At 27.7% G+C, this 15,533-nt stretch overlaps 1 protein-coding gene across 2 annotated transcripts; it reads right to left on the minus strand.

Annotated features, from left to right (window-relative positions):
- Positions 1-4,575: 4,575 nt before the first annotated feature.
- On the minus strand, positions 4,576-13,663 carry LOC107161457 (kelch-like protein 12). 2 transcript variants are annotated; one of them, XM_015507872.2, is made up of 12 exons: positions 12,981-13,663; positions 12,854-12,917; positions 10,881-11,052; positions 10,590-10,818; positions 10,336-10,511; positions 10,169-10,265; positions 6,828-6,987; positions 6,629-6,741; positions 6,272-6,568; positions 5,289-5,429; positions 4,963-5,215; positions 4,576-4,906 (listed from the first exon to the last, which is right to left on the minus strand). In XM_015507872.2, exons 3-12 carry the CDS (start codon positions 11,036-11,038, stop codon positions 4,710-4,712), a joined length of 1,821 nt encoding a protein of 606 aa, XP_015363358.1. In that variant the 5' UTR covers positions 11,039-11,052; positions 12,854-12,917; positions 12,981-13,663; the 3' UTR covers positions 4,576-4,709. The 2 variants fall into 2 exon arrangements, with proteins under 2 accessions (XP_015363358.1, XP_015363360.1); XM_015507874.2 differs by lacking the exons at positions 12,854-12,917; positions 12,981-13,663 and having other exon boundaries at positions 4,966-5,215; positions 10,881-11,053.
- Between the last annotated feature and the right edge of the window lie 1,870 nt (positions 13,664-15,533).

Genomic DNA, 15,533 nt, shown 5'->3' on the forward strand with positions numbered 1-15,533 from the left:
TAACTCTTAACTTAATTCAATTGATGGAACATTTTGAATTAACTTTTAACAATTAACTTGATTTAGATTTTAATTTAACTTAACTTAACTGAGTTAAAAAAAATCATTAACTTGCCCAGCCTTGCCTAAAAGTACAAACGACTAATAATAAGTTTTCATATAATAATATTATGTTAATAATAAATATTTAATTATTATTATTTTGTTAAAAATTTAAAAATATCAAAATTAAAAATAAATTTTAAAACCACTGGAAACCTCAAAAAATGTTAAGTGATGAAAAGGTAACACGAATTGCATCCGGGGCGCAATTCGTTCAAAAGGGTTCGTCATCCTGTTTTGGTACGCAATTCGTGTGCACCGAAATATATATATATATATATATCATGACAACATACATTCATATACGCAGTGACGTGGCGTGCATATAAGCGTTGCATACAGTTTCAGTTGTAAACCGGTTCTATCAAATTTTAATAATATTACAAAATAAAATAGTTATAATATCATTAATTATTATTTATTATTTTAATTTGCTAGAAATTTAAAAATAACATCGGTGGTTTCGGGCGTTCTAGCCGTCGGTTGATGACAAGCCGAGTATCGTTTATGTTCGGTATAATATCCCGCGAACCTCCGCACACAAACCACAGTAAAGTTCAACAATGCTTTTCTATAAATATGATAAGTATACGTCAGACGAGACTGCGTGTAACTGTGTAAGTGATTCCAATTCCCTTTCCTATTTTGTGTAAAGGACTACTACAGTAAAGTATAAAAATAATTGCATCGGAATCATAGATAATAAAAGAATGGATAGGCCCAGTGGCGCCGAAGTCCTAAAAATCTAGTAGGACGAAAAATATTTCAAGAGGCCCAACATCTTAATATCGGAAAAAATGGCATACCGTGGAGAGGAAAATGGTCAATATGAAGCGGCCCCTATATCTTAAATTTTCAAAATATGTCAGGCCATGGCCCGACCTTAACATAGGGTTCGGCGCCACTGGATAGGCCGTTCCTATATTAACAACATAGGGGATTGTGGTGCGCCGGAATGTGGATGAGAGAGAGACTGCTTTTTATATAGTGCTCTCACTGGCAAGGGAAACGCATCATCGTCGGAGTGGCGCGTATGCATTTAACTAAATATGTAACTGAAAACGCGCGCGTACGATACGTCGCGTATAGTATATAGAAGTCTGTGTGTGGATGTGGAACGGGCCGCAAGGTGTATTATCATTTATTTCATAGCTATTTTTATATTTTTATACTGATAAAACCTCTTGTAACCTCATAGTTTATGCCCGTGCGATAAGGCCTGATGGCCTATCCATTATTTTATTATCTATGATCGGAATTAGTATAATATAGAAACTTAATAGGTGGCGGTACTGCAGACATATAAGCGATTTTCAAAAGCGATACACGCCTTTAAGGCTCTGTCAAACAGAAAGCGTCGTCTTCACGTCGCGTGATTTTGTAATTTGTTTCAACGCGGCGTTATTTACGCGCGTGAAAGCACCACGCCGACGAGCCATTTACCGCTTTAACGCGTTCTGTTTAACAGAGCCTTAACCATCATGATTTTAATCGACGTCATTGTATTATTTATTTTACTCATTTTGTTGATACGACATTGCGCTACTACAGACACTGTCAGCTGTCACCGCCAGGCTGCCATTGATGGCTTTTATAATCTTTGTTTATTAATATTTAAAATCAATTCAATTATTTAAGTATTTTTTTTATAATATTTAAAATTTAAATTTTGGTATTACTAATTTTAAGTTGTTTGAAAAATAATGTATTCATTTATAAATAATGAAAGCACTGTTGTTTATACTTATATTCACCAAAATTAACGACAAAATTACAAAATATTAATTTAAAAAAATAAGTATTTATTTGTGAAAATAACCAATAATTGTCGTGATACATTTTAGGGTAAGGGAGGTTGTTTGAATCCTAAAGTATACAGTTATATAATTTTTGTAAAGTAAAAAACATAAAATAAATTGCCAGCTTTCTTGGGCTAGTAAAAATAAATAAAATAAATTATAGGTAAAATTTTTTGTGACTGCTTACACCATTGTAAATTATATAAAATTAATACTTTGTCAAAAATCTTGAAAATTGAATACAAATTACAAAGTAAATAGTAATGCAGGTTCCAAGAAATTGAGCGCAGACAATATAGCCCAATATAAACCTTAGTATAAGCCATAGTATGTTATATATATAATATATATTATATGTTTATTGTAAATAACGTTTATGTAGATTTATAATTCATATTTAGTCATATAGTGTGGTCAATCTAAGGCAAGACAAAATATCAAATAAAAAATGTATATGCATTGTAAATAAATGTACAATTAATCATTATAGATTTTCTGTAGTTGAAAAAATTAATATCCGTGGAATTTATTGAGTAGGTACTAAAACATCGCTTGAGTACTAAGTTCAGTATGTTTAGCCGTTTTTTTAAATTTGCACTGCTTTTCTCGCTTAAACTTTTGAAATATCGGGTGTATTGTTGTGCTCTTTTTCACTGCCATTAATAATTTCTGTCAAATCATCCGTCAAATTAATATGACCACGACATATTTTCGTAAACATTCGATACATATGATACATCGCCAACTGGCAACTACTATTTTTGTCAAATCGATATAAATATTAAAATATCCATTGTAACACAGAAGGTCTCAACCATTTTCACTTTTAATAAATTCCATTATTATAAAAAAAAAAAATTAAAATCTTTAATACAATAAATTGAAAACACATTTAATAAAAGTAAAAAAGAATAGTGTTCAGTGTACATTGAACATTATTATGACATTAAAATATTAAAAAATAATTACCCAGTGGTAAGAAACACATACGTCTACTGTTGCCTTATCATCATCGGAAATTGTATTTAATAAAACCTTGTCGAACATAATATTAATCAAACATACAGATTATCCGGCGGGTTTTATAGGTATTCGCAACCAGTGCGAACGAATTCTAGCGGTGTGTATACTGTATTACTGTGTATAGATACCGGCGTATATTATAGGCTATAGCGCTCAATATTATCGGGACACCACCAAAAAGTTATTCAGAATAAATTTAAAAAAAAAAACAAATTTCTTTAGTCACGTTCTATTTTTATGAGTCTTTGAAGTTTTTATCTTGAAATATATTTTCAATATAAAAATATAAAAATAAAGTAAATAAATATCAGATATTTTGTAATAAAATATATTATTAAAAAAAAAATAGTATACCTATAGATACATAGTATTATAGGCTGTCAGATTATCTTACACGTAAAACAAAATAGATATAACTTTATTATATCTAATTTTTTGAAATGTAGGTTTATACCATAATACTAATGTTCACTGTTCAGGGTAAAAAACAACGATTTATAAATTATGCCTAGCTAGTTATATTTTTACTATCTCTTTTAATGATAGTACAATGAGTAGGTACATTATTGAATATATTGACATGATACTTATATATGCAGTTGCCAGTTTGCTATGATGTAGAATTTTTTTTTTTAATTTCTTACCATAGACCTTATGCTTATACTTATAGATGGAACATATAGATTCTATATCTTTCTCTGTGTGCTAGTACAGTCAGGAGAAGTTTGGATGCAGCGATGCCTATTCTTCGGAACAAGATTATTTTTTTTTAATTTCTACACAATCACTATTGAGATAATATTGGCGCGCGAAAAACAACTACTGAGAACTGTGACTGTCTCATAGATTAAAACTCTATTATCCTATTAGTATTCCTCTATAGACTACCTACAACAGACTAGTGCCTACCAAGTATCAAACACTGGAATGATATAGAAGAAAAGAAATAAAATGTAATAGTTACAAATTTTTAATTTGAGAATTAATTGAAGTAGTCAAGTCTAAAACACAAAAAAGTTATTAAATATCGTTAAGGGCCTAGGTTAGTATTCTTTAAATATTATGGAGTTTAAACAAAATACAAAATATTTAAATATGCCATTATCCACCTCTGATAATAGATTTAAAAATATCCATAATTCACAATTATTATTTAATGATATTAACCGTGGCGAACTAGCTTTAGTGCTTTACTGCCCTTGTTCTGACCTTAATCCTCAATGAAAACATATATGTAAACAGGTGGTATATATACAAGTTTGAAATACATACACATAATTTGAGGTGGACATTGCACTGCCGTAATGGACAAAAAGTGGAAAAAAAAGTAAAAAAAACGAATAACAGGTATGGAAGGAATAATGATAACAGCAGTCGTACAATATTTGTACAATATATTGATATGGATTTTTATTGCGTGTCATAAGTGCGCATGTGCGATGTGCTTTGGTGCTTGATTGCTATGTAGCATATCGTCAACACGAGTAAACTACTGCATTTTACATCTATAAGTATAAGGTCTATGTTTCTTACTTGATAATATGAAGCTTAAAGCCAAGCATTACTGTGAAAAATAAATATTATATAATATTATGAACATACCTGTTAAATATATTATATTGTATTTATTTAATTTGAATATAATACTTGATTTAAATTAAAAAAACCTTTTTATTGCACACTCACAAAATCAAAAAATTATAAAATAAATAAATGGTTACCTATAAATTATACATAAATAAATATGTAATATAATGAGAAAAATAGAACATAATGCATAAAATATTAATTAGTTAAATATGGTGGTCTATTAACGACTACTCCACAATGAACTTTGATGTCAGCAACATTATTGTTGTTTCTTGACAATTTTCTCAAAGACCAGGTATTCGTTTTTGGGTTGTACACTTCTATAGTATCAAAAACTGATTCTTCAGATTCTCCACCAATAACATATAATAAACCATCTAATGACACAACTCCTATAAAAAAGTTATTTAATTGCAATATTTTTTATTATCAAATTATTAATAGTCACCACCAGAATTGTTTCGACATAAATGCATATCAGCAATGAAAGACCATACTCCATCACTTGGTCTGTATGCCTCAACACTTTTAAGATTCACCGATCCATCAATACCACCGATAGCATATATTACTCCGTCCAAGACCCCAATACTAACACTGTTGCGACATACAGATAGTTCTGCAACTGGTGTCCATGTGTCAAGTAAGGGATCATAACATTCAACAGACTTCAAGCTATCATAACCATCAAAGCCTCCTATCTACAGAAGTAAATGAAATGTATCAAGTACAATTTTAAGATAAAAAAAAAAAAAAAACAAAATATTTACATACTGCATATAAATGATCATTGAGTACACCAACACCCAAAAGACTTCTATTAGTCGTCATACTAGTTACCATTCTCCATTTTTGAATACTGGAATCAAAGACCTCTACACTATTTACTGAGACAAAACCATGAAATCCACCAACCTAGAATTGAATATAATGAATATAATGCCTATATATACAGGGTGTCCCACAGAGATCTGACATTCTGACAAATGAAATAACTTTTGTTCTAATCAATATTTAAAAAAAATTACTTTTAAATATAATCCATAGACACTTGCGCTACATTTTTTATTTTTTATTATTTAATACTGAAAATAAAAAACTTAAAATTGATAAAAATTTTTTCAAAATATTCAATATAGCCAATTTGTAAATTTGATTTTCAGAAAAATGTATACGGTAAAAACACTTATTTAAGCCAAAAGGCTGATTTTTTAAAAAAATTTTAAATATCAATATTTTCGTTAGGTAAATTATAATAATTTATAGTTTATACATCACATATTATTAAAATAAATACAATAAAAAAATAATTTTAACATGCACTTATTTAAAAATGTTCTTATAAAATATTTAAAAAAAACTTTATTATTATTTGAAATTACAAGGTTTCTAACATAAACTAGATCGTAATTTACTTAACGGAAATATTGATATTTAAAAAAATTGCAAAAATTCAGCCATTTGACTTAAATAAGTGTTTTTACCATATCAATTTTTCTAAAAATCAGATTTACAAATTGGCTATATTGAATATTTCGAAAATTTTTTTTATCAATTTTAAGTTTTTTATTTTCAGTATTAAAAAATAAAAAATGTAGCGCAAGTGTCTATGAATTATATTTAAAAGAAATTTTAAAAAAATATTTATTAGAACAAAATTTATTTCATTTGTCAGAATGTCAGATCTCTGTGGGACACCCTGTATATATATATGTATATGTATAATATAAGATGTGTATTCTATTGGTATAACTTACTGCATATATACAATCGTTTAAAACACCAACTCCTAAATATGCTCGACTAACTAACATGTTGACCATCGGTACCCAGCATGGTGAGGGTGAAGATACATCAAGCATATTAACAGATTGAGCACTTGAGCTATTCACCCCTCCCAGAACAAAAACAAATTGATCTCTTATGACACCTACACCCGATTTCCTACGACTATCTTTCATTTCTGGTGCGCTCCTCCGCAAGTTGGTCGCTGGATCATACCATTCTGTATAACACTTTGGCATTGTATCAGACCAATTGAATGTTAGAATGATCTAATATAATTAAATGAATTAAATAATTGCAATAATAAATAAATTAAAATAGAATCATACTTTTTTTAAACTATCGAACTGTCTAGGTTTACAACGAATTGAATGAGAAATGATGAAATGCTGAATTGACTTTTGTAAATGAAAATTTAAAGCTTCTAATACAAATTTGTTACCTAACAAAATTATAATAATCATAATAATAAATAATATTGAATACATAAATTCATAATGAAGGCATATTTATAAAAATAACATTTACATTCAGGATTATTTTTAAGAAGAGGTTCTTCAACTATATTTTTTAATACATCTGGTTTTGATGCTATTAATGGCAAACGTACGTGTTCCATTAAATTTGGCAAAAAATCTTTTCTTTGATTCAAATCATATTTTACCCAATTAATAACAGCTTCAAATACCTACATAAGAAATAAATACAATTAAATTAAAATATGACAAAAGATATCCAATTACGTAACATCAGTGGAGCTTCTACCTTTTTTTGCCCTGACCTGTTCATTTATAATTCAATCTGTTATATTACAGAGTCTGATAATGGATCTAGGGTTACCTCTTTTTATAGCAAACTAGATAGTAAAGTATAGCAATTTAATCCAATTTCAAATTTATGATGGTTTCAATAATATTTGGATTACATTTTATTATTTATATACTAGTAACATTAACTAACCTACAAGGTAGTTGAATTCAATTTAACACATTATTTCTTATTTAATAACTACAGACCATTGGTTTATTGCGATTAATTTCATGAATAAACAATATACACTACATACAGAGCCATAAGGTGGAGCAAGGCCTGAAGCAATTTGTTTTAGGCAAGGTCCAAAATGTTTTACAAATGCGCAAGTTATTCAAGAATATGAGGTAAAAGAATGCATCAAATTGCCATGTTTATTGCTTTGAATAAAGAAATTGTGATATTTTAAAACAAAGAGTACTAAATGAATGAACGGAGATGATTTGTCAGTCTAGGATATATTATATTTAAATATTGTCATATATTCTATTTTGAAACAAATATTTGATTTTTCAATTAAGACGCATTTTGCATAAGGCATGGTTAATCAATTAGTGTAGTTATCATGTAGTCATCATAATTCATAATACCTTATATTATTATCATAGATATACGAATACCTGGTTTGAGGATAAATCGTTATCATTACCTCGATTTCATAAAAATTTAAAACTCAAACGCTCAAAACATTTTTCCTATAATGACGCTTCAAATTTTCTCTATAGCTATTTGAAGCAAAACTTATGGAAAACTTGGTGTTAAATTTTATAACCTTAGATATAAACACGAACAATATTATGAATTTTGAACTACAAAATCATTTGCAAATATTCATGGTTTTGACGAACTTCTGTCAATATTTGAAATTCAAGTGCTAATAAAAATTTAATTTGAATTTCCGGTTGACATTATTTTTGTGATAAAGATTGACAAATTTTTAAGGAATCTTGTATTAAATTTTCAAATCTTAGATTTAAAAAGAAAATTTTTTATGAATTTCTAGCTTATAATAATTTGCGAATTTTCGTGATTTTTACCTATGTTGTCAAAATTAAAATTTAAATACTTGTAAAAAAAAAATGTGACTATACATTTCTTGTATTTTTCAACTGCTATTGTAAAACTATTTTAGGAGCCTTGTATTAAATTTTCAAATCTTAGGTATAAAAGGAAAATTTTTTATGAATTTCTAGGATAAAATAATTTACGAATTTTTGTGATGTTTACGTATGTTGTCAAAATTAAAATTTGAATACATGTAAAAAAAAAATTGTGGCTATACATTTATTTTATTTTTCAACTGCTATTGTAAAAATATATTATGAGCCTTGTATTAAATTCTCAAATCTTACAATTAAAAAGAAAAACTTTTATGAATTTCGATCTAAGATAATTTGAAAATTGCAGTAATTTTTACGAATTAAGTCAATATTTTTAACTCGACACTCAATCCATTCTCTCTTCACCAAATGTACCAATTATTACCTCACTTTTATCCTTCTTCAACCAGACTGGTTTAAAAATTTAATTTATCTGTAATGTTATTTTTGTTGTTAATCTTGCTTTCATATGTAATATTTATAATCATAATTGTCGAAGCTAATTGTTTACAAAGTTTCTTTTAATAAAAAAAAAAAAAAGTCAATATTTGAACGTCAAATGCTAATAAAAAAAAATCGTGCCTATGTATTCTTATAATTTTTTAATCACTATAAGAATTATTTATGAGGAACTTTGTATTAAATTTTCAAGTATTTTGATAGGGCCGAAAAATTTTTATCGACACTTAAAAAAAAAATTTTCAGACAAATTGAAAATTTCAGTCGTCTATAAATATCTCAAAAAAAGTCAAAATATTTTGAAAATTAAATCATGTGAAGAAAATTCCAATCTTAATAACTGGTAAAATTTTCAAGTACCTAGGACTTATACTTTTTGAATAATAACAAATATTTAAAATCGTTTCAGGATAAATCGTTATCGTTACGCTATTTCGCAAAAATTTAAAATTCAAACGCACTTAAAATTTTTCCTATAATGATGCTTCGAGTTATCTCTATACCTACTAGAAGCAAAATTTATGGAGAACTTAGTATTGTATTTTTAATCCTTAGTTATAAACGCAAAAAATTTTATGAATTTTCAACTTCAAAATTACTTGCAAATTTTCGCGTTTTCGACAGATTTCGTAAAATTTTGAACTATAAACGTTTATAACAAAAAAATTGTGACTTACGATTTTTAATTTTTTTTAGCTACAATAAGAACAACTCATAAGGAACCTTGTATTAAATTTTCAAGTTTTTTTGGTCGTCCAAAATTTTTTTACCGACACTTCAAAAAAAAATTCTCAAAAAAATCGAAAATTTCAGTGGTCTATAAATAACTCAAAAAAAGTCAAAAATTTTTGCAAATTAAACTGTATATAGATAACACTAACATAAACATTTGGTGAAATTTCAAGTATTTAAAGTGATTACTTTTTAAATTACAACCATATAAAAAAATCGATTTGGTCGAAAACTGATTTTGCGTAAAAATTCCCGTTTTTCTGTCATTTTTTTTTGTTTTTCTCGATATTTTTGAAAACTGTGTAAAAATGTTTACTTTTGACCTGTATAATGCACCAAGGATATTCACTTTTACATCGGAAACCACCCCCAAAGTTTGAAATTGAAGCATTATTTCGACTAGTTATGTTGTACACAGACACTTAAACAAAAAAACAAAGAAAAAAAAAACACACATCATTGTAAAATCAATACATTCATCACTTCGTTCAGAATCTACAAAATGTTCAAGCTCACATCTCTAAGTACAATGTACATTTAAACTAATATTATACCTAATAGTTTATATTTTGTACTTTAAATTTTTTCTCAGGCAATGTAAGGTTATATAAACAAAATTAAATGCTGGTTAATACAGAATAGCTTAGAAAATGACAGAACTGTTTTAAATAAAAGTAATATAAATAGATTACTAGGTTAAAAAATACAAATCTTTGTATTTAGATAAGTCGTCTTTCATCTAACAATTAAACATTTTAGTTAGCTTACTTTTTCTTCAAATGGAACAGCAAGATCATCAGAGGAGATAATCTGAATCACGTTTTCATAAGACAAACATAGGAACTCATCACTTTTGACCACTTCTCTGAAAATTATGATCATAATTTATATGATTTATTGACATATCTAAATGATTAGGTGATGTATAATCATACAAAAACTGTTTGTTAATGAATGCGTTAGAACTTGACATCAAATCTGTACAATTATATAAGTCAGCAAATACTTTGATACCAATGCAATTTGAAGGATTCAGTTGTGTTCGTAAAAACTCAGCACATGCACTTTTTACATAATCTAATTGTAAGAGATTTGCAGCTGGTAACAAAACCTTGAGAAATCAATAATAAATAATAATGAATTAACAATGTTGAAAGAAATCTATAACAATATAAATAATCATTCATACCTGTACATTTTCATTTGTAACCAAAATTTCACCAGTATAAATATAATCTACTATTAGTTGTAAGACGTCAGAATTTATCTCTCTCATATTAACCAGATTTTTATTGCTTTCATTAAAAGCACTAAACATTGCACCAAAATATGGGCTAGCTGCTACTAAAACATTCTTATGTCCAAATACTATAGTACCATCATCTGTTTCTAATCTAATATCACATAAAACTTCATTTCTAAAAACAAAAATTGTTACTAATATTAATTTAACAAGCAACTAAAATAACCCTCAACATACTTGCGTAAAGATTGTAAGTCTTCAAGTAATTGAACAGAGTGATAGCTATTTTTAAAATATGTTCGTTCAGATGCATCGAATTTCAGATCTTGTTTAAAATCATTTCTAAATGATGGAGTCTGTGAGATATCCATTTCATCTACTGACATATTTAACATAATATGTATTCACCCTTTGAAAACAAGTTAAAAATGATTATTAATTTTTATATCATGATTGTGTTGAGACTGAATACTTAATTAAAGTTAATTAAGGAGTAAGAAACAATAAAATAACTCCTATAAAATATAATTACTAAACCATTAATCAATATTTATAAGTTATTTTAATTATAAATAATTTTTTTTTTTAGACATTTATTAGAATATATACAATCTGTATAATAGTAGTTACAATAAGCATATGAGCGGAAATGTACAAGTTGACGGTGAAATCGTGAGGGAAGTAGCTACCCAGGAGTAACACTCAACTCAAAAAATAAACAACAAGAAAATTTATTGTTCTTATCTAAATTACGAACAAATTTGACTAGGATTTATAATCAATTAAAATTGGTATTAAATTCAGTAGGTAAATAACAAATATGTAATAATATAAAACTTTGGTACAACTGCTTATCTATAAATTCTAAAAATAGTTTCTTTCCATGAGTTTTAAAACTGTATTAGAAAGATCATCATCATGCTGTTAAAGTTTAGCATTGATACATTGTGTTTTTAGCATTTAAACAACAAAAGTCAAAATGAATTTGATTTACAAAAAACACACAATGCACTCACAATACACGACATTTATGTCAAATCACATACTAATTTTACTGTAGGAAAGCAGACTTATAGTTGCAGTGATCCTGGGATACAAAAGGTGGCTACAAAAAAATAGATGGAGGTAGAGTGGTTAAAATTAATTTACAATAGATTTATTATTAATTAAATGATGATTTAATTTAATTTTAAACGTTAGCAGAGTTATGGATTATAGATTTATATGATATGATATACCTATATACATATATATATAATATGATCATAACTATTAAATTTGATCTTTAGGTATTGAAGCAGGGGTACATGGCATTAATTAAGATATGATATAGATTAAATTCCTTTGGCTACTTACATAATAGATTAGATAGGTAAATAAGATATTTTTGAATAGATGATATTCTATCTTCTTCTGGTAAAATTTACATAACATAAAACATGCATTTTACATATTTATAGTTGAAACATACAATAACATGTATTTTATTAAAAATATTGAGATATATGATATATACTAGGTAATCAATATTTACTTCAACATGACTACATAATTTGCAGATATTAAAAACAAATACAGTAGGTGCCTAATTACTGGAAAGTTGCAAAAACAATATGCCAATACATATAAATACTGGTTCGACTAATGAAATTACTAAGTTATAATAATTATAAATAATAAGTATTTAATTATGCTTCTACAATGCACGATACTGCCAAGCACTGTCACATGAGTTTTTATATTTGTTGCAGTCACAAAATTTAGGTATTACAGGTACATTAAAATAATTACCTAACCTGGTATATACCTGTTGTTGTAAGTAGGCGATGAAATGAAAAAATTGACGACAATGATTGCTACTTTTCTTATTATTTGTTAATTTTAATACAGACTATTTTTAATTATGTACACAAATGTTGTTTTGGAAGAATTTAAATAAATAGCAAATAAATTTAAAATACTAACCCGATATCAAATTTACTAATTAATACTTAATCAAATGTATGATATCATTTTCCAGGAAGATATTTTTCCACAAAATAGATGTCAATGTACATCTTTTAAAAATATATAAAAATGTTATGGACTTTTTATTGTATCATAAAATCAAAAATACAATATTAGCTTAATATTTACATAGTTATATGGTGTATTATAAAATAATTTGAATTTAAAACAGGTAGAATAATAAATATTTTGTATTTTCTTACTTATTTATCGTAGTTTAAAATCAGTAATGATGCCAATTGTGGACGATGGTATTGAATTGCGGATCTGATGATATAATAATTAATGATGTAGGCACCTATAACCATAATAATTGAAATTCATATTTACCAGTTCAATTTATTTCATCACACAGTTCAAATTACAAAATAAATGTTTGACGTCTATGGATGATTCTCGGCGCACATGAACAATTCTAATCTTGAATAGTGATTAACGACTGTGACCATTGCCCAAAATACTACATACAATATTAATAAATTGTCTACACACTATGACTTTGTCACACCGTCACACTACCACAAAATGACAAAATAAAACAATGGCCGAAGACTGCGTATTGTGAATGAGATTGCAACGGTAGCGTGTTGTTATTACTTAACAATAGAACTTTACCGCCGAATTTGCGCGTCGTCGTCGTGCGGGCATTTACGTATTCTATTCTAGACTTGATAACGTGAAATATTAATAAATAAACCGGTGACCACGAACAACTTATATAATAATTATCTCAGATAGACGTTCGTGCTGGTGACTTGTCATCCAGCAATATTTATTTGGTAGGTACAGTCAAGTTTTGGATCACGTGGGATATAATGTCCGCAAGCGCAAATCCAGTTGGAGGGGGGCACTGGTGGCAAGTGTCACCCCCGCTGGAAAAAATAAAAATAAAAATGTTACTATCGAAATCTACGTATCGTCGGAAATGTATAAAAATAAAATGTTTGTAAACACTACGACTATGCGATCATTGTTCTTTATCTAGGCTCGGTGCTCGCCGCTCTGTAGTCGGTAGACAGTAAGTTGAACGTCAGTGCACACGTGCGTTATCGTAATCCCGTTCGTTATACTATGGTTAGTCGTGGTTATACCCATAGAGTAATATAATAATATTACTCTATAGTCTATGGCTATACCTATATCCGATTGACCGATACGGGCATACGGCGATACACTCGTGTTCCCCGGTCACCGTCACCGCACGGTGTCGTAAGGCTTGTACGACTGCGTGAGCCGAAAATAATTCCGATAACTCAACGTCAAAACATCGTAACCACGATTTGGCCGTTATTCATGCGCACAAAAAAGAAGATATTGACATAGATACTGTCATTGACAGACTATCGAAAACAAAGAATAGAAAATTAGATTTTATTTCATAAACGTAATAAAAGCATTAATTCGAGTTTCGTCTATGAATAAATTATAAAAGATAAGATAATATTTTATAAGATATACAAATAAATGTAAAAAAACATACATTTTTACCACATAGTTTTTTTTTGTTTTTTTGGTGGGGACTATATCTATATATTATAAAATTTTTCCTATAAAGTGTCCCAACCGTAAATACATGTTGGATTCCCCCTTGAATATCCGTAAACGGCGGGAGAACGATTATGAACCGATGTGATGATATACATTATTTGATGATTTAATATAGGTATAGTAATAAAGTTTCACGAATTACGATATAGGTAGGTATAATAAGCATTATTAATTCAGTTCCTTTGTAATTTCACCAAATTTCCGCTCGTGAGTAGTTTAGTACTCTCATCGTACTAAACTTGTACATTTATTTATTAAATGACGAGGTCCGACGTCTTGTACTTGGACAAGTTTTGGAAATTATAAGTCACTCGGTAGTTTGAATAAAGTACAACTTGTTGTTATAATATAAATATATTTAAATTTAATATTTACTACAAATTAGAAAACAGTTTAGTATTATAATAAATTTGAAGACAGAGGTTACGCTCGTGCGTGAAAACTACGTGCAGTTTAGCTAGTGTGAAATAATTCTAACTTAGATATTAACTAATTACTATATTTATAACTGTATGGCTGTATATGTGCCCGTGGCGTGATCACTGATCTCTAATAAGGAGCCCCGCAACCCACGGGATTAGTTCACTAATGTCTAATAGAGTTGTTTACGTTAAACAAAAATGTTAATCTTGTTGTTTTCCACAAATATGAATTTGTAACAACCAAATTAACATCAACAGGTCAAAAGGTACAAGGAGAATCAAAGTACAAGTGTCCGCTGAGCATCATGAAAACATATTACTATAATAAAGTGAATTGCGGAAAAAAAAATCCCGATTATATTTTATATATAAGATATTAAGATATAATACAAATAAAATTAATATTGTATATTATTTTAAAAATTGCCTTTTACCTTTTATGCCTTATATTATATGTGAAAAAAATGCATGCATGTAGAATATATGTGGTTATATTACCTAGTCAGCCACGAATTTATAATAATAATAATTAAATATAAATTAAAATGTAACGTGATTATAATATTATCTATCTACGCGATTATAGGGTGCGTGGCATCTACTATCATAAATCGGAACTGAAACAAATAACAACTAGGTGGTAATAAATTGGTCAGTTGGGATTACATCTTGATTGCGTTTGAGTATAGATACTGTTGAAAATGCTGAAAGTTTTACCATCGTGGTATACATTTTATATAAGTACATATAATATAATACATGTATTATATATTTATATTATATTTACTATTTAGTAATATTATATTTTTAGAGCATAAGACCATTTTAAGTTTTTATAAAATAAAGATGTTTAACATAAAATACAATATTTATTTTATTTTTCATATAATATAATTTATAAAATAATATAATA

The sequence above is a fragment of the Diuraphis noxia genome, unplaced genomic scaffold (genome assembly GCF_037042655.1).
Source record: "Diuraphis noxia isolate RWA-SAM2 unplaced genomic scaffold, SU_Dnox_SAM2 contig0001, whole genome shotgun sequence".
Taxonomy (NCBI): Eukaryota; Metazoa; Arthropoda; class Insecta; order Hemiptera; family Aphididae; genus Diuraphis; species Diuraphis noxia.